The following is a 20747-nucleotide window of genomic DNA, read 5'->3' as shown; positions in this document are numbered from 1 at the left end:
TGCATTCCTCCATTCACAGGGTCCCTATGCAATGCTCACTGATTCTTATACACTAACTAGATGATATCTTTAATAAAATATGTTCATTTGTAATACTTTACGATGGCAAAAACACAGCATTTCGTTGGGCAGAGGCCAGTGGTTCCCAACCCTGGTCCTGGAGGACCCTGAGTGCACATTTTAGGGTACGTTTACACAACAACAACGGTGTGCTAAAATCTGGAAAGTTTTTCCTTTGCGTTTTTCATGTACAGACAACGACGTTGTCAAAAGATCCCCATTCACATGGATCAGTGAAAACAACTAAAAACACTGCAATATGCAAGCCAGGCCAGTAGATGGAGATGTCACTATACGCCTATAGACTGAACGCATTTGTATGCGCATGACATCACAGTTTTCACAAATTCTCGATAAAGCTTTTAATATACTGTTTAATTGTTTATTCATTTCTTAATGTCTCTGAATAAATTTGTATAATACTGATTATAGGCTTCCATACATCCATTTTCCTTGCCGCTTATACTATACTGGGTCAAGGGTGTGCTTGGATGATTACTGATGTACAGCGGGGTAATGACATCGGAGTAAAGAGATTAGGGGAATGTTCTGGAATTGTTAGAGAAGCGTTAGAATAATGTTTGAGGAACTTTAACAGAACATTAGAATAACGTTAGGGGAATTTTAGAATAACTGGATGATTATTGAAATACAGTGGGGTAATGATATCAAAGAGGTTAGGGGAATGTTCTGGGAATGTTAGAATAACGTTAGAGGAATGTTGAAATAACATTAGGGGAATGTTAGAATAATGTTAGGAGAAAGTTAGAGGAACATTAAAATAATGTTAAAATAACGGTATAATAACGTTAGGGGAACATTAGCATAATGTTAGAGGAACGTAAAAAATAACAGGAGAACATTAGAGTGACGTTAGGAGAATGTTAAAATAATGTTATGGGAACGTTAGAATAACATTAGGGAAATGTCAAAATAACGTAGGAGAATATTAAAATAATGTTATGGGAACGTTAGAATAACATTAGGGAAATGTCAAAATAACGTAGGGGAACAATAGAATAACGTTAGAGGAACGGTAGAATAACGTTAGGGGAATGTTAAAATAACGTTACAAGAACATCAGAGTAACGTTAGAATAATGTTAAGGGAATGGTAGAATAACGTTAAGGGAATGTTAAAATAACATTATAGGAACGTTAAAATAACGTTACGAGAATGTTAAAATAACGCAAGGAGAACATCAGAGTAACCTTAGAATAACGTTATGAGAACGTTAGAATAACGTTAGGAGAGCGTTAAAATAATGTTAGGAGAACATTAAAATAACGTTATGGGAACGTTAAAATAACATTTTAGGAATGTTAAAATAACGTTATGCGAACTTTAAAATAACGTAAGGAGAACATCAGAGTAATGTTAGAATAACGTTAGGGGAACGTTAGATTAACGTTAAAATAACGTTACAATAAAGTTAGGGGAACGTTAGAATGATGTTAGGGGAATGGTAGAATAATGTTAGGGGAACTTTAAAATAATGTTAGGCAAACGTTAAAATAACATTACGAGAACATTAAAATAACAAAAGGAGAACATCAGAGTAACGTTAGGAGAACGTTAAAATACTGTTAAGAGAACGTTAGAATAATGTCAGAGGAATGTTAAAAGAAAACATTCCTGGATAACCAAAACCAAACCTTGAAAAAATAATGTTCTGGGAGCCAAAAACTAAAGTTCTGGGAACCAAAATACTGTTTATATATACTGGGTTGCAGGTGTGCTGGATGATTACTGATGTACAAATCTGAGGTTTTTTTTATCTCTTATAGAAAGCAACGGAATTACCACATTCAAGGTCCAGAAAAGTAGTAAAGACATTGTTAAAATAGTCATCATGATGACTACAGTGATTTAACCTTAATGTTATGAAGGAACGAGAATACCTTTTGTGTGCAAAAACAAAACAAATATAACAACTTTATTCAACAATTTCCTCTCTACCCTGCGTCGTGCTGCTCATGTGAACACTGTCGGCCGATACTGAGCCGGCATTCGGACATAAACACGGAAGCGCTGCACTGCTTCAACGGCGTAGGAGACTGACAGACGAAATTGTTGAATAAAGTCATTATTTTTGTTTCACTTTTGCACACAAAGAGAACCTCTCAGATTTCATCAAAAATATTGTTAGTGTTCTGAAGATGAACAAAGGTCTTGCGAGTTTGGAACGACATGAGGGTGAGTAATTAATGACAGAATTTTCATTTTTGGGTGAACGAACCCTTTAACCTACAAATTTCAGATTTCACCACCATGCACTCTTCATAGCCTAGTACCACACAAAGCAGAAGTCATTTATCTTCATGATAATGCATTTTCTTTGATGGGTATAGGGTAGGTTTAGGGTTTTTTTTTTTTTTTAATTTAGGCTTCAATAACAGACTGAATCAGACACAGTCCATGGTTAAACACAGTTCCTCTGTCCACAAAGTGAAATAACTCCTAATGTGGCAAGAAAGGCTGCACAGTGTGGTGTTTGTTTTGATCAATAGATGGCATTGTTGCTCACTATATCAGCTTTAAGTCATGTTATTCGTCTTCCTTAACTAATTACTTGCTCACAAAGGTTTTGCTTGTTAACACAAAGGCTCAAGGTTTGGTTGGTTAACAACATATATAAATATTATCCTATATACAATTAACAAATTTTCACACAGAATGCTCAACTAATAAAAAATGACCCTCTTCACTCTTCATCTCTGTTCTGATCTACCCACAAATCATCACTAGATGGCGACAGAGTACCTTTTTTTGCATTGTGTATTTTTTTTTTCTCACTCCACCACCTATTTATTTTTCTTTTAGGGTGGCAGATGGCATAGTGAAAACAATTTAGTGCCAGAGAAGTCTTTAATGAAGCTGTAGGGCATGTGTGCTGTGAATACATCTGAAGGGCATTAAAGACTGTACTAATGTGTCAGATTATTTTTTTACCCTCTGCAGTCTCTCAGTGAATGTGCGCATGTACCCGGGCTGAGTTACCCAACGACCCAGAGTTCATAGTGTTAAGTAGGTCAAACTCAGCAGGTCAGACATGACGCTGTCGTCTCTAGAGGAACGTTCTATCACAAGTGTGCACGCGCGTTTGTACCTCACACTCCACAGTTCACAGTGTTAAATAGGTCAGTCACAGCGGGTCAGATACAACCATGTCGACCGTGGAGAAATCTGTTCTCTAAAGTGTGCAAGTGTGCGCTGTAATTAATAATGTAAAGTTATATTTATACCGCAGTACTACAAAGAAACCTGGTGTTAGTCAGCTGTTTTCAATCATTTTACATTTACATTTAATCATTTAGCAGACGCTTTTATCCAAAGTGACTTACAAACGAGGAGAACAATAGAAGCAATCAAACCAACAATAGTGCAACAATACGCAAGTGCTGCGACCAGTCCCAGTTAGTCAATCACAGTACACACGTAGCAAGTTTTTTTTTTTTTTTAATAAATAAAAAATAAATAGATATGCAAAATAAAAATAGCAAGTGTTAGTATTAATGGGTTAAAGTGTTGACGAATTTTGATCAAAATTTGATCATCCCCCATTCTAAAATTTAAAAGGTAGATATACATTTTCATGTATAAAGATACTGTAAAAATTAATATTATGTGTAAAATATTATTTGATTATTTGTTACCATGTTACGTTTTTTCCCCTACTCACTAATAGTACTACACTGTAAGATGTATTTATTCTTTTATATTAAATATTTTATTATCTAAATTAATTTTTGTTAAATCTTATTATTATTATTTATTTATTTTTACACTGTTTTCATTCCCATCCTAAAATGTAAAAGGCAGCTTTATATTTTCACATTTAGAGAACATTAGAGAATTTATACTGTAAAAATTAATATTGTGTAAAATGTTATTTGAAAAAAAAAGTTTATATTGTCATATTATGTTTTTCCCCACTCACTATAGTAAAGTACTGTTATTCATTTCTATTAAATGTTATTGATCTAAATCTAATTTTTAATTCATATATTCATATATATTTATATAGTTTGATCTTATTTTTTTTTTTTACACTATTTAATCCTGTCCTAAAAAGTTTAAAGGCATTTTCATGCATGAATACAGTTTATACTGCAGAAATCACTATGTGTAAAATATTATTTGAAATATTTAGTTAATATTTATTTAGTTGTGCTGTATTGTTAGATGTATTTATTAACCTTTAATATTTTATTTATTTAAACATTTTTTTTTTTATTATTTTGGTTTAATCTTAATTTTATTTATTTATTTAACTGTTTTTTGTTGTTGTTTTTCTCTAACCTTTTCCACTGACCCCCTTTAACAATTCCTTGCCGCCCCCATTTCTGGCATAATATCTAATGCTATTGACCTAAAATTTGCATTTGAAATTATCCTTAAATTACATTGTTCATTTATACACAGTTCATGCAAGTCATTTTCTATTTTGTTTAATACCAGTAGACATCCTTTTTTTTAAGCAATTAAGTAATGCCACATGTGCTGAACACTGGTATGTTATCATTCTCATAATATAGTTTCCATCCTTCACCATTTCTGCCTTTAGAAAAAAAGAGAATTCAGTTATTATGAACATGATCGCAGTACTATATAACACTGCTTTTCTTTTTTCGCTGGCTGGCAAATGGTGTGTGTCTGGGACAAATTTGCAAAGCATTTGGATCTGTCTTGCATTAAGTTCCTCCACAGACCTTCAAAAGGCTCAGGTCTTTGGTTAAAGTTAGAGAGATGTGCAGATGATCTCTGGTAATTGTGGGGTGGAAGAGCTCCAGATCATCTATCTCAGAGTACCATCAAAGATCTTTTAGGGTTTAAGTGCTTAAAAATGGTGGCTCTCAAAAGGAATGTGCTTTGAAACAGCAAACGGCAGACCTCTTTAAATTCATCTTAATTTTCGCCTCTGTATATCTTAATTCTATCTATGATGTGCTGTAAAATGGAAGCAAATACATTCCCTGTGGGTTTGTTCCACATAAAGCCTGAAGAACATTTACTGCTTCTGTTGATGGCTGCTGCTACTGAAATGAGAACTGACCGTTTACGGATCTGGTAGTTGGTTGGAAATTGGTTGTTTTTGCCTAAAATAATTATAGAAATGCTTCCAACTGCTCAATAATTCACTTTAACTGACTAAGAAAAGAACATATTGTAAATAATTCATGCATTGAATGTTATATTACAAAAATAATGACTAGTTCTGCTGTACCGCAGTGTATTATTACATAAATACATATTCCATTGAATTATAATATACTGGGAACATCAGATACCTTTTTGCAAAACTATTCTGTTTCTGCTAATGACAGAAAGGCAGGCCAGGAAAATTCTTGTACACCGCTGACATGTTTAACCCGCACTTCAATATTGAATGACCCTTATGCTCATAACATTTATATTTTTCCACATTTGCATGCATGTATACAAAATTTATTGAAAAATTTAACTCTTAAAACATTTAAATAGTATCTTCACCTACTGTCTTTTTATTATATCATATATAATATATATATATATATATATATATATTTGAAATGTATTTCTAAAGTTTATTTATATTTATTTTAAGCAATGTTAAAAATAGCATATAATAATATTATATTCAAATTATAGCATATAAAATAATTCAAACAAATAATACATAAGAGAATGTTTGAAAGAGTTAGATATGCTATTAATAATAATAATGATAATAATAATCTTTCCAAAATCTCAATGTCACTGTACACACAACAAATAAACAACAAGAACAATAAATAATAATAATAATAATAAATAATAAGGCTTTCTAAAAACTCAAGGTCTCTACAGACAACACATATACAACAACAAATAATAATAATAAATTATTTACAGGAAAATAAAAAAGTTTTGTATCTGAACAGTGTCAGTAATTTTTAAAATGATATACATTTAGATCATTTGTCCATTGTGACATCAGACATCAAAAAATATTTTGGTGAAAAAAAAAATAATAACAATAAAAACAACAACAACAATAAAACTTACCTCATGATGAGAGTCTTATATAAATATTTTGTATTGTTCTTAGAAAAATCCAAGCACACACTCCAAGTGAACATTTCGAGTACTGATGAATTTTAGTCTCCATATGTGAGCAACTGCTCTCACACACACGGTCTCAAGGACTCTGAATCAACAATTTGACAGCAGTCTGGCAAAATGCCTCCACACCTGTCATAACTGTCCCAATGGTGAGGAAATCTGTGAAAGTTAAAAAAAGGTCTCATGAATCGAACATTTTTTAAAACGTAATTACTAAGCTGAAGAACCACAAACATCATCTGGCTATATAGAACATTTTATTAGTTATTAAATATTTCAGAAATATTCATTTAATAATTCATCAAATAATTACAAAATATTAAATATCATGGAATTATGAAAAATCATTTTCAAGAAATGCTACACTGCAAGTATTTTCATCATGTTTCCAATAAAAATATCCAATAATCCTTAAAACTAAGATTTTTTTTTTTCCTGAGATTCAAATTTGAATGAGATTATTTAGTAATGTTTGTTATTGAAACATTGGCAGAAAGGAAGTAAAAAGATGTGTAAATATTTTTAACACCACAAATATAAATTATTTTTGCAGTGTGTTTGCAGTTTTACAAATTTTAAAATAATTATTCTCTCTGCATAAATTTTGTTAAATCTGTATTATGTATAATTATAAATGTGATCCTCCCCCCCTCCATATTATTAGTAGTCATATTTTTCTGAATAGAAATATCAATATTTTACGCCATGAAATGAAAACTTAAAGTAACATCACGGGTTAGACTTTACGATCAAGACTATCAAAGTTCTGTTTATTTTTTCACACAACATGATTTAACATGAGTAATGTTTCCCCGATGTGAAAAGCTGTCATCGTGAGCTCAAGTGGTCTTTTTGAACTGCTCACGCTGTAACGATTCTCTGTAATGGTTCATTTGAATGGCGTTTCTAATATTTGACTGTATAATATTTGTACCGACAGAGTGCAAATATGAGAAATGTTAGGGATGTGAACGTAAGTCTTCTCAGCGTGGGATGATTCAACTAAAATATACACGACCAGAACAAAGCCAGAACAAACTATCCGCTCCAAATGGCTTCCACTAGTGATAGATGGATATTCACAGTACGACTTGGCCATCAAATTCAGCCGGTGTTTCAGTTAGCTGCACACGCCACGACCTGGAAAGCTCGCTGATTGCACTTTGATTGACCTGATACTCTTTTAAATATCTGCGGATCGCATATGTGGAACAATGAACATTAGCGGTCATTCGAATAAGTGAATCGCACAGCGGCACACATGGCCCCTGTTTACATAGATTTGTAGTTTCCTTTTTTCCTTAGCATGACCATATCATGATCTTTTAAAAATGTGATTCGAAGGCAATGATGTGTGAGCGCAAAGTATTCCAGTCATCATCGTCATGACCATGAATGAAAAAGCAAGGGGCGTTTCCATTAATCTAGATATTTCTGGGCATTCACGTCGAGTCTGATCACTTTCATGTGCATTTCCAGTGAAAGATGATCGTTGGGTTTTTGGTCCCGTTCTGTCGAGTGTCTGGCGCTGGTGCTGTTCCTGCTGAGCCCGTGGTGGCAGTGGTTAACAGGGCGTAAAGGAGGGGGAAGCAAAGGCGGTCGGGATTAGATGAGAAGAACTGTTGGATTGTCAGCGGGTTGCGCACTGAACTCCTGAACTCCCACTTCTCCTTGCAGGAGCTAGGTTTTTTTTCGCATGCCAGTCTCGGCGAGGTCAGCGAGAGGTCGCGGGGCTTTCACACATTGGCCCGTTAACGAGGCCTCCGAAGCGGGGCGAGCTGTGAGGAGACGCTGAGATCCGATCGGAGAGAACAGCAGGAGGGGGAGTGCAGACTAGTGCACTTTGTGCAAACCCAAACACCCCACAGGAACATCAGCACAAAGGCTGCAGCATAAAGGCCGGTCTTATGAGGAGTGATTTGGGGCGTATAAATGCCTTCAATGTGAACTTTCTAAGAAGATATTTCACTTTACTCCTGTCTTCAGGGTGATTTTACAAATGGATCTTTAAAACATTTAAATAAATATTCCAGGTTCAGTATAAATTAAACCTAGTAATGGAGATTACCACCAAAAAAAACAAAACATTTTGGCCAAAATTGAGTTGATAGTAAGGAAATTACAATGGAAGTGAATGGGGCCGATTTTTGGAAGATTTAATAGCAAATGTGAATTTTATTTTATAAAAGCACTTACATTAATTATTCTGATAAAATGCCTATTATTTTAGCTGTTATACTGTTTAAATAATCATTATAGGGTTTATTGCATTGTTATTGTGACTAAGTTAAGCCTTTTTTTTCCACTAAAGTCATATTAATGTACATATTGTTTATGTTTTGTAGCTATGGTATTTTAACATTTACAGATTGGCACTATTCACTTCCATTGTAAGTGCTTCGCTGTAATTTTTTTATAGAAAAGGAGGGATAAGTGGAACCTACTTTTTGTGGTAATCAACGTTATGCCACAAACGTTGCTGATTAGACATTTTGTTCATCACATAATAGAAATATCATTGGACCATTTTTTTTTTTTTTTGGTTATTTTATTTTACTTTGTTTTAGGTTTTTTTTTATATATACCATTTAATTTTACAATCATTTTTAAATCAATATTTAAGGAGGGACAAGAGGAAATTGTGTTTTTTATGATAATCAACATGCTGTTAATTTATCTTTTGTCAATCACATAACAGAAATACCATTGGTCCATATGAAGATAGATTGTTGATAATGTAAATTATCATTCATTTTGGTTTAGTTAGTTTAATTTCAGTTTTTTTTTTTTACACTAATTGCGTCATTTTACAAATTATTTTTTAATTAAAGTTTTTTTTTTTAATTCATTTTTAAAATGATTGTTTTTTATTTATTTATTTTTTCAGAAACACGTTGACTGAGCAAACATACTGAACCTGGAATATTTCTTTTATATTTTTTGACACTTTTATCTAAAGCAAATTACACTGTATCCGAGCTATACATTTTTATTATTATGCATTTCCTGGGAATTCAACCCATGACTGGCATTGCTAGCATAATGTGCTATCAGGAAAACAAAAACTGAGGCGAACACACACAAAACACAGAACATTGTATAACAGATCTCATTTCATTTTTTAATGAGGAGAGTCAAGTTGGGCTTTTTTTCAATTTTTAGAAAATAAACCAAATAACAATATTACAAATAATGAAATTGTTACATCATTCACAGGGTTACAGTCAAATGTACATTTTATACAGCGAAACAGGACCTCCAACCTCCGTCACAGTGGTCCAGGTGGGCAGTGCTCTATTTGGGCTAGCCGAGAGAGAAAGAGAGAGAAAGAGAGAGAGAGAGAGTCTGCTGCCCTGTAATGAAAACCAGGGCTGAGAGACATGCGGAAGAATGCACTACTGCCTTCCTAACACCAGAGGGCGCTGCAGCCCTACAGGCACTACAGCTCTGTTCAGGAAGCCATTTTCTATTCGAAAACTTCCCACCATATTTGGAGGATGCAGGCAGAAATATGGACCAATAAGAGCGAGCCAGAGCCAGCTTGTATTTACGTTCACAGTCGCACATAATCATCATAATAATGGTTTTGAATTGGTATTATGCTTCGGCGGTAGCTGCGAGCATATGCTGTTCACAGCTTGCTGTCACCCAGCTTTCAACAAAAAGCTTTAAATGGTGCACGGTTCTGTGCTGATCACGTTTTAGCTTGCCAGAAGGAACATATGCAGTTCGCATGTCCACATAATGGCAGCTTATTGGTTATTTTCACAAGCCATCTGAACAAAAAGGGTTCAGAGTTTTAAAAAATGTCTATGTACCATCTTTCCCAGCACTTTTAGAGGCCTAGAGCTGTGTTGTGGTAGAAACTATGTGTTTAAGGTGATAATCCATGTGAAAAAAAACAATAAGAAGTGCTTAAATCACTCAGCGTGACATTCTTTCACACTCTTGACGCCACGTCTCATTTGTCTGTGGTCTACGTAGTGTTCTGTTAAACGACAAATGAGAGAAGGAGACGTATGAAGTAATTAGTCCCCTGCCGAGAAACAAACTTGAGCGGTTAAAGATGCAGTGGAAAAACAGAATTACATAAGATCGTTGTGATGAAATATTTCTATGTAAATACAGGTTTGCTGAAGAAAATGCGTAGCAAACGTCAAGCATGTCATAATCTTTCAACATATCAATATCTTAAAACAGAAAGGCTCATTGGCTGCTAATGTTCCTTCAGACCTCTCGATGCAAAGTGCCAGAAACTCATGTGATCATCAGCGCCAAACTGCAAGAAAAACGTCTTTTTGCAAATAGCGCAGACCCATGAAACTATACTTATGAAACGACATTTTATTGGAAGGAAAAGGAGATGAGGATCAGGAATACAGGATATCCCTTCAGCACTGGATTTCATTCAAAGCTCTGTTAATCCTGGGCTGTTAGGCAGATTTAAAACACGCCGTAACTTGTGGGCAGCACCTCTAAATATTGCTAAGCTACTGCCATGAACGTCTAAACTTTTGAATTTCTGTAGGTCCAATTTTTTTTTTTTTTTTTTTTAAGATATACCGCAACAATGTGTGTGGATCATTGTGTGTCTGCTGCAGCTATGAGTGACAGTGATTGTCCTAGAAGGTGAAGCAGAAAGCAGTGTTATTCTGAGGAAGACGAGGGATTCAGAACCTTAGTCTCACACTGCAGCAGTGACACTGAGAAACCATTAAATATTGAGAGGATGTGTGCTGGACAGACAGGTAAAGATGGCTGCTGGCACCATCACTTGTAAAGTTTTATGATGTGAGAATATTCTCTCACCTCCCTCACTCCCTGTCCTAACCAGCTGCTGAAAGCAACCAAGGTGCTGCATATGGCATATATACCATGAAAACAGGTGTTTACACATTTTAAATGTATTAAAAAAGTATTACATAAGCATTTTTTTTTTTTTTTTTTTTAAATCAATAGGGGTTTTTTTTTTTTGTTTTGTTTTGTTTTTTTGCCAAACAAGACATTTTGTCAGACACACAAAAGAAATGATGAAAATGACTATTTATTTTCATTATCTGTTATTTTATTTTACTTAGTTTCAGATTTTGGGTGTGTTTTAAATGAATTACATTTTTTAAATCAACAGTTTATAAGACATGCAAGTGATGGGACATTTTGCCAAATGCTTGATATTTATTTCTACAGTGGGGCTTTATAGCTTTATAGCAGTGTGAAATCTCATTGGTCCCAAATCCATGTCCAAATATACGCTACCGTTCAAAAGTTTTGGGTCAGTAAAATTTTTTTGAAAGAAATTATTAGCATCGACACATTAAATTGATAAAAAATACAGACTTCTACATTGTTATAAAAGATTTCTACTTTAAATAAATGTTGTTCTTTCAAACTTCTATTCATCAAATAATCCTAACAAAAATATTAATCAGCGCAACTGTTGTCAATGACTTCTAAGGGATCATGTGACACTGAAGATGAGTAATGGATGCTGAAAATTCAGCTTTGCATCAGGAATAAATTACATTATTCTAAAATATATCAAAATAGAAAAGCTATTTTAAAATGTAATGATATTTCAAAATATTGCTGTTTTTACTGTGACCTAATAAATGCATCCTTGGAGCATAAGAGACTTCTTTCAAAAACATTTTAAAAAATCTTACCGACCCCAAACTTTTTAACAGTAGTGTAACTACAAATGAAACACTGGCTGTGATTTTCACTTTCAGTGTGGATGGACAAATTACACATTGCTAGTTAGGACAAGGTGTTAAGCCCAGATATTAATTTCCCTTCTCCCTGTATCCTCCTGCTGGTGATGAAAAAGTTACCATAAACTGAGAGCTAAAAAGGGCCACTTAGTTTGTCAAGCTCACAGGAAATTAAAATCCTACCTCTTTCTGGAGGAAGATAGACGTAGTTGTCTCTCAAGCCTTTTGATTTTATCACTACGTATCTCAAGAGTTCACACCTGGGATGGCCTGTCTGCTGGACATAGTGTTTCCTGCCCAAACACTCACTGCATGACAGAATCTTCATTCTAATGGAAGCATTATGTAATGGGAAGAACAGAGAATGGTCAACACCATCTGATTGGAACTTCATCAGCACTCTGAGACTCAGCCTATATAGACCTTACCTACACCGAACTGACCTCACAGTACTGCATGTTTTTAACAGATGCATGTCAACCCTGAGGTTATGGAATAAAGCGAGCCCCTCGTCAACTGAGCGAGAAGTATATTGTTTACCACAGTGACCTTAATGCTGGTACATGGACGTACCTGCACGTGCAAACACATAAACACACTCGCGCACACAGACACTCCAGCACGGATGAAGATGCCTCTGGCCCGTTCATCTCTACAGCTGCTTCTCATCTCTCAGCCCATCCTAGTACAAAACGAAAAGGCCCAAAATAAACATTGACAATAGCGACTCTCCATTCAGTTTCAACAACACATAAAAAAATGAATCTGTACACTAAAATCCAACACAGCTTTGAGGAAAAACCTCTTTGAGAGGGGAGTTTCTGCTTCAGAATATTATATACAGAGTTTTATTGTTCTTATGTCTATGGCATGGAGGTGAAAGATCTCAGAGAGTACTGTGGAAGTACCTTACCATGGAGAACGGTAGGAATTACAGGTGTATTCTCTGTAAAAAATAAAATAAAACATATACACACTAATTTACAGCTGTTATTGTTTGTGATTTGTTGATTAAATGTCCTATGAAACTCCGGCTTAATATCATAAGCCTTTTAGATGTCAAATTTAAGCTTGGCCCCAATAGGTGAATGTAACCAGTTCAAATATGTCGTACAATAACAATATCCTCATATAAAACTATGCTTCACAATGAACAATCACTTCCCTGTTATGAAAATGTCCTCTAACTGCATACTTTATCAGATATTAAAACCCCTAAACACCTTATTATAAAACATCTTTTCTTTTTTTTTTTAAAGAAATGATTTTGGTGGCAAAAATATAAGCATATCAACACAGTGGTCTGCAAAGTGTATCAAATCCAAGCTTCCTGTGAAATCATAGCTTCGTACCACACTTGCTCTGCAGCTCCATGGGCTCCATACGCACACATGCACACGCACACGCACACGGTAGGGATCCAAACATAAAAGAAGAGCATAGATGATGTGAAGACCACACCATACGTGCACTCGGGGTCCTTCTCTGTAAGCAGTTCACGGAAAGAATGCGCTAAAAATTTTCTTTATGCAACTGCGGGGGAGAATATCTCATGCCGTCTTTCAAACTAATTCATCTTAGCCCATGACAAAAAGAAGGAAGAATATAAAAGATGACCCTCTCGAGCCATATACGCACACTCACACGAAAAAAAAAAAAAAAAATCCATCAAATGTCAATGTAGATCCATCTAATACTGAAACTGGAACTAAATGTTGGACTACATCAGGCTCGTACTGATGACCTCACAACGTCAAGTGCATCTGATATGTACAGGACGAGGTACAAAGGGATGATGCTCTATTTGGCAGGCTGTTGACATCTGTAAAAGATTTCTTTTTTCTTCCCCCAAGCAATGAGAAATCTGCACCACAAATTCAACACTGTGATAACTATTACTTTTTTTCTCCATGTGTCTGTTTGTTTGTGTTGATGTAATTTAAACTGCAAAATGACTGAAGTCTCATATTTTCTTCAAGGCAGTATCAGCTGCCAAAATGAAGTCCCATTTCATGGTGTTCACATACTTTTCCCTCTGCTGTCAGCGAGGGGAGAGGGATGGAGTAAGGTCCCGCAGGTTGTCCCGTGTGTGTCCACTGAGCAGACAGTCATTCTTTCTATTCAAGATTTTCCAAAAATATTAGAAAGAAAATCTCAAAAGCATGTATTTTTATCTCCTGTTTCTTCATTGCCCTTTTAAAGGGTAGCCTTTCAATTTAGTCCACCATATTCAGTCAGCAAGTTTACACAAATCTATATATTTTATATAGATTCCTTGTTTTAATAGTTTTAAAAATTCTTTACAAAAACCTCTTTTAAAAAAAGAACACAATAAAAACAAAACAAAACAAAACAAAAAATTAATAAAAGAATAAAACTGGAAAAAGTAAGAGGAAAATTTAAGGGGAATAGGGGGCGGAGCCAATTGCTGGCAGACTGAACGGTCATCCTGTGATTGGTGGCGGCTAAAGCTAAACGATCAGGTGTTGTGACCATATTTTCCAGACGCAGCTTTCACGAGTCGAGCCCAACAGGGTGTCTGGGGGTTAATGGGAGATTCAGATGTCACAGATGGAGAACGAGAGTGTTTCGGAGGAGGGGGCAGGTGGATATCCTAGGTGGTCCAGAAGGAAAATCAGGCTTAGGGTCTGTGGTTGCCACCCCATCCCGTCAGGTTGGCTCTCCGCCGCCTCCTCTTGTCCTCCTCCCAGTCTAATCAGGGCACGTGGTCAAACCTCTACCGATTGGATCTGGTTCATCTGGGCCCTCATCATCTGAACGCTGTTGAGGATCTTCTTCTGATGACCTGCTAGTGTCACTCCGACCCTGAGAATGTCCCTACGTACAAACACACACAGAGAGAAAGAGGCGAGATTAAACATGAGCGCTCTAAAGCAGATACCATAATGCTGTAGTAACACATTTTTATTCACTGGCTTCATCACACGATGCCAAGGTAAACTCAGCATGTTAGTTCAAGACTGAGTAACCGGTAAATTCCTTTATCCCTATCATCCTCTGTTTGTTGCACAATCCAAGCGTCTCTGAATCAACAACACCTCCTTTGTTTTCACGGCGTGTCTGGTTTGGCCAGGTAACAGCTGAGGTGAGGAGAGGAGAGGAATCTAAGCGTGCATTTCTCTGGCTCCCATTTTCACCGTGATTGACAGCCAACAACAAAGATGAGGAAATATACCCTATATTTCTGATTTTAGATCCAGACAGTGTCTAATCACTGAGAAATGATTTCAGACTGCAACTGATAATTCTTTTTAAAATATGAGAAAGGGGATAATAAGGAGATTGAACAGTTTAGCTACACAATCAATCACACTGAAACTGATATTGTGATATGGTCTTATGCAACTATCATTATACCGCAAAAGGCTGTCATTTACATAAATGGTAAAACTTTACAATATGGTTAAATTCTTTAACTTTATTTAATGCATTAGATATAATGAATGAACAATGAACTACATTTTAACCTTTAAACTAGGTTAATTTATAAACTTATTTATAATGTATATATATAATAGTATACCATTCAAATGTTTGAGGTCAGTAAGATTTTTTTAATGTTTCTTAAATAAATCTCTTATGCTCACCAAGGCTGCATTTGCTTGATCAAAAATACAGGAAAAACAGTAATATTGTGAAAAACAATTTAAACAAACTGTGTCACATGATCCTTCAGAAATCATTCTAATATGCTGATTTGGTGCTCAAGAAACATTTCTTATTATGATCAATGATGAAAACAGTTGGATTATTTAGGATTATTTAAATACTAAGTAAAAAAAAACAAAAAACTTATTTAAGATATAAATCTCTTGTAACATTAAAAATGTCTTTACTGTGGCTTTTGGTCAACTTACTGACCCCAAACTTTTGAATGCTAGTGTGTGTGTATATATATATATATATATATTTGCATTTTATATATTATGAAATATTATATTTAATATATTGTGCAGTGAACTTCAGTGCTGTCTATCAATTCCTATTTTTGCTCTTTATTGCCTTTTGGAGTCAAAGATCCCTTAGAGGTTCTGCTGACTCAGTGATCAAAGAATGGCTCCTAGGTATAACACTTACTCCATGGTCATCTGAGAAACGAGGTCGAAGCTGGTGAAGTTGCCATTGGCAAAGTTGTCTTTGTACTGGCCCATCTTAATAGCGTCCAGCCAATCATCCACAGTGCTAAAGCTAGAGAAGTCGGGTACACTGCGGTCAAGCAAGGGCAAATGCACACTGGAAGGCAATGAGAAAGAGAGAGACATGAGTCACACTGTTGTTAATGTACGCAGTAAAAATAGCCTTTAGCCACCAAGTACACAGAGAATTCCCCTCAGACTGTACATTGTACATTCCTAAACTACATGTGGTTCACATTTATATGGCATATTATCATCAATGCAAAAAAAAAAAAAAAAACCTTTAAATCTTGTGCATATTTTTGGCAATTGTGACACGCTTGGGAATTTTTTAGCTATATTATTTCTTGGGTCAATATAATTCAATCTCTGGAGAGGAAAAAATAATGTTAGGGAAGAATTTAAGTGCAAAATATCCTTTGCCCTGCTTAATTCTTCAAAAAATGCAATTAATGTCCCCAGATGACCGTACTTTCTAGCAACATTACTGCAGCGTATAAGCCTTGAGGCAAAAAGAGCTGGTGGGAAGCACACAAAACCCAAGCCTCTCACCGTCAGCGCAATGACAGAAGAAACTGGGGCACTTTACATTTGTCCACAAGAAACTGACTAGAGTGTTGCCCACCGTCTACCAGCTTTACTATTGTTTCAAGTTCATGATCGCCTTAAGCTTTCAATAATGATTTGATCTATCAAACCGAGTTGATTTTATTTATGTAGCAATTCAATGCCAAAAGAAATAACTCAGAAACTTCACGGCATCAATAAAGTCTACCACAGGTATCAGAAGTAAAACCAAAGCATTGACCCCAGATTGAAAACAGTATGGTAATAATTTTGAAGGAGGCTGTTATGAATAAAGACATTTCTATTAAGGTCATATTCCATTTGGTTTTGTAAATATGCCTTGAAGGATGCGAGCGAGTCGAGTCTGGTGAAAGGTCAGGCGTAGAAAATCCCCCCTAATATATGAAAGGCACACAAAAGGACACATGCACACAGACATACACTTCAGTGTAATGGCAAGGGTGTCAGACTAATCTAAGTACTAAATACCTTAAAAAAGAAACTTCAAAGCAAGTAATAAAGCTGTTTTTGTAGCCACACATATATCATGTAACATGGATGGATCTGCACTCCTCTCCAAACAATACAGTATTATGTATGTGCAGCGGTTAGACTGAAAACGTCATTACGATCCCTTGATGCTGCCATGGCATACCATAGTTTAAAGTTTCACGTCTGTGTCTTTACTCCTTTCCAAAAAGGCAATGTGTCTCCATAAACTAAATACTGCAGAAACTTGTTTAAACATCTCTGTGACTTTCTACATAAATGTGATTTATTGTAATGACTATTGCACACTACACTGCACAAGTAAAGTTATGTCAGATGAGTCAAAGTGTTAAATGTATGACCTGTTTCAAAGCCTAGAGAGCTGCCTCTGTGTCTACAGCCTTCTAGGTAGTAGAAAGTGCAAGGGCAACCTGGCAAGTGACTGATTTGGAACACACTACACATGAAGTGCCCAAGAAATTTCATTCAAAACTGATTACAACAGAATTTGATGTTAGCATGAAGCTCTAATAAGCTTTAACCTCGTTGCACACATATACTTGGTAAAATATATTTAACTTTTGATATTTTTTCCTAAAAGTAGAGAGAAAAAAAAAAAAAACCATTAAAAAAATTCACTCACTTTCTTAAAATAAGCATCTTAGAAGGTAGCATAATGTTGCTTTTAGGGCCCGAACGAACGATTATTTTGATAATGGATTAATCTGTTGATCATTTATTTGATTTATCAGATGAAAAAAATCCCAAAATAATTTTGATTAATTTTTTTTAATTAATTTATATCCTAAAATTGTTATTCCACATCCTGCAAAATGGAAATACAAATATGGATACAACCGTAAAATTTAAGTTATGTGCTGAGGAAAATGTGTCTCAAACGCATTTAACGGCACACGTTTTAGTTCGAAGTGCCTAATATGACACATTCTCATGTTTAGGACAACTTCAATACTTCAACTTTTCCCCACTGAAGCTCACTCTGTGTCCTCTGCTGTTTTCCACACATCAAATTATTTAATGTGACGTGACTGGCAGATATTTTCCTTGCTTAGTGCGCAGACATTAGTTGCTGCAGCCCTAGGTGATTCCCATCTTTCGAAACACCCTTCACAGCAGTGATGCACTAAATTTCTGTCAGGTTGGGCAGCCCACTAAGTTTTACAACCACCAACTCATCCGCTTCTGATCATCCAAGCAAACTGCACTCTGCATGTTTTCTAACTCACCCTGATGACAGCGGAGTCATGGCCTTCAGGCTGTTGGGGTTACGGATCATCTTGTCCAGGTTGTTGACAATCTGGCTAAACTTGGGTCGGTTGTTGCGGTCTTTCTGCCAGCAGTCCAGCATGAGCTGGTGGAGGGCACTCGGGCAGTCCATGGGAGGGGGTAGCCGGTAGTCTTGCTCAATGGCATTGATGACCTGCAGAGGGAGACACAGATCCGTAAGGGTCTCTAGCCTGTTATTAAAAGAGGCGGAGAAAGATACGCTTGTTGCATCTCAAGCACTATATATTAAAATTTCAGTGGCAGGTGACAAACGATGGCGGGAAAGAGGGAGGGATGGTTTCGGGAAATGACATGAGCCAGATTTGAACTCAGGGTGCCCGCATAAGCACCACTACTTAACATGCCGGCCTCATTTTTTAAACTATTCTACGCTCTTAGCATCTTAAAATGTTACTCAGGCCTGGTGTGTGTTAATGATTATAAAGTCTGTTATATTGTGGGCAACATTAGAGCTTGTTAATGTGTAACACTATAAGAAAATCCAATGTTTAATCAGTATCAGTATGCTTAATTCTTGAACTTGTAATACAAAGTCCATTACATTGAATGTATTACGTTGAAATGAATTGAACTTAAATAAATGTAATGTATTGCCATAAAACATTGTTTTGATAGGAGCTGTCGGCATGGCGCAAGGCAGGTGGCAGTAGATATGAGCCAGCGTCTGGGTGGGGGGTTCTAACACCGCAGGAGACAGAGGATTGATCTGCAGTCTTCATAAATGCACTGTGATCATTATCTGGGTCTTAGGGGGACACAAGGAAGCCATTTGTCATTGGCCACAAACACACACACGATCACACTCACCCTTCACACTTACACAACCACACACACAGACTATAAATAAGCAGTCACAGTCAGCTGCTATCTAAATACCTCCTAAATCAGCTAATAGATCTTGATTATAAGGGTGCTGATAACAACAATTTGGCAGTACATGCATTTCCTCTCTGATCAAATGTGAAAAAAGAACAGTCTTAGAGTTACTAAGTTTTTTGGCAGCATTCAGCCCGAGTCTGGCTCCCTCCCACCCTACTCATTTCCAATCATGCAACATCTGTCAGATTAAATATGATTAACACATGGCCTGTAATATACACGCTGACTAAATTGTACATTTGGAAAATGTGCTGCAAGTTGTAACAGGAAATCAGGAACGTCACTTAAATAAAACTTAAATACATCTCCAGCAAATTAACTGTGTAGCGTCACTAAATGTGCAAAACAGACATGGAACGTTTATCCGAACTGAGCCGATGGATGTATCGTCACATTTGAATGGAACAGGATGCTTCAAGCGGCCTTGGTGGCCAGGAAGGAGATGCACGGCCATGAAGTGGAAAGTGCAAGCAGGACCCGAGTGAGACCCGTCGTTCCCCAGCTCATTATCGTAGCCATTACGGCGCTCCATTCAAAGCCTGATTAATCTCATTCAGGCGCCTCAAACGGCCAGCCCGATGGGAGGACCGCAACGCTATCTAGAGCTGCTAATAAGATAACAGACGAGATCCGCACTCCCTCTTAGCGCATTAGCGTTCACACTTTCAATTTGAAACTATTTTCATTATCTGGACTCATAATTTGCCTTTTCCCAGCCACCCAGAGGGATGGTAGAAATGGGAGCTCTCTTCAAGGGCAGGGACTGTTTAGTGTGGCACCGTGCTTTGCATGTGAAATCGTCTTTTTGTTCATCAGGAAGTGAGAGTGAAGTACAGGTGAATTTTTGTGGTAGCCTTTGTGAGAGACGTATATAGAGAGTAAACAATCCCCTTTGACACATTTCAAGGACAATAGCTTGAAGACACTCTCAAAGTCACATGATCTAGCCACAAAAAGAACATACATTCTCCAAAACAAACACAAATACAATCCAAACCTCTTATTTAAACCCCAGATATGTGTTTTCTTGACGCAAATCCTTATGTCTTCTGCATTCTGAGGCCAATGGGATGTGATGATCGGTGCAGCTGTTTCTGCAAAGACTGATTGCGCTCCTGCAGTGTTTGGGGTCTGAGGTTTGGCCTTGCATACAGCAGAGCAGCACATGGGCAGATTTACGACGTGCTTTCTCTGCTGTTTACCTTAGCCTCTGATTCAACATTGCTGCACAGCACTCATCTATCACGCGCTAACATACGGCAACCGACCAACAGTCTCTGGCATGAGCGTTTGACAGTGCTTCTATTGGAAAATGGTTTTATAAGAAATTGGTGGTTATACTTAATAAAGATGGAGGATGTGGAGCTTTGAAAAGGTTATGAGTTTGGAGCACAAATTGGAAGAATTGAATAACTAAAGTAAAAAGAATTGTATAACTGTGTATAAAACTAGGAATTCAAATTCTTTAACCATGAAACATACCGTAGAATAA

General features: G+C 36.2%; 1 protein-coding gene across 1 annotated transcript in view; it reads right to left on the bottom strand.

The window, feature by feature from the left end:
- Positions 1-8712: 8712 nt before the first annotated feature.
- Positions 8713-20747, bottom strand: part of ephb2b (eph receptor B2b) — a 134617-nt gene continuing 122582 nt past the window's right edge. The window contains exons 14-16 of the mRNA XM_051912749.1: positions 18316-18509; positions 15954-16109; positions 8713-14693 (exon numbers count right to left, since the gene is read on the bottom strand). Of these exons, the coding sequence (XP_051768709.1) occupies positions 14585-14693; positions 15954-16109; positions 18316-18509 (459 nt within the window). The 3' untranslated portion in view covers positions 8713-14584. The remainder of the gene's footprint in view (positions 14694-15953; positions 16110-18315; positions 18510-20747) is intronic.

The sequence above is a fragment of the Ctenopharyngodon idella genome, chromosome 11, assembly GCF_019924925.1.
Source record: "Ctenopharyngodon idella isolate HZGC_01 chromosome 11, HZGC01, whole genome shotgun sequence".
NCBI classification, from domain to species: Eukaryota; Metazoa; Chordata; class Actinopteri; order Cypriniformes; family Xenocyprididae; genus Ctenopharyngodon; species Ctenopharyngodon idella.
The sequence above is the reverse complement of the archived record's forward strand: the minus strand, read 5'-3'. Positions and strand labels throughout refer to the sequence as shown.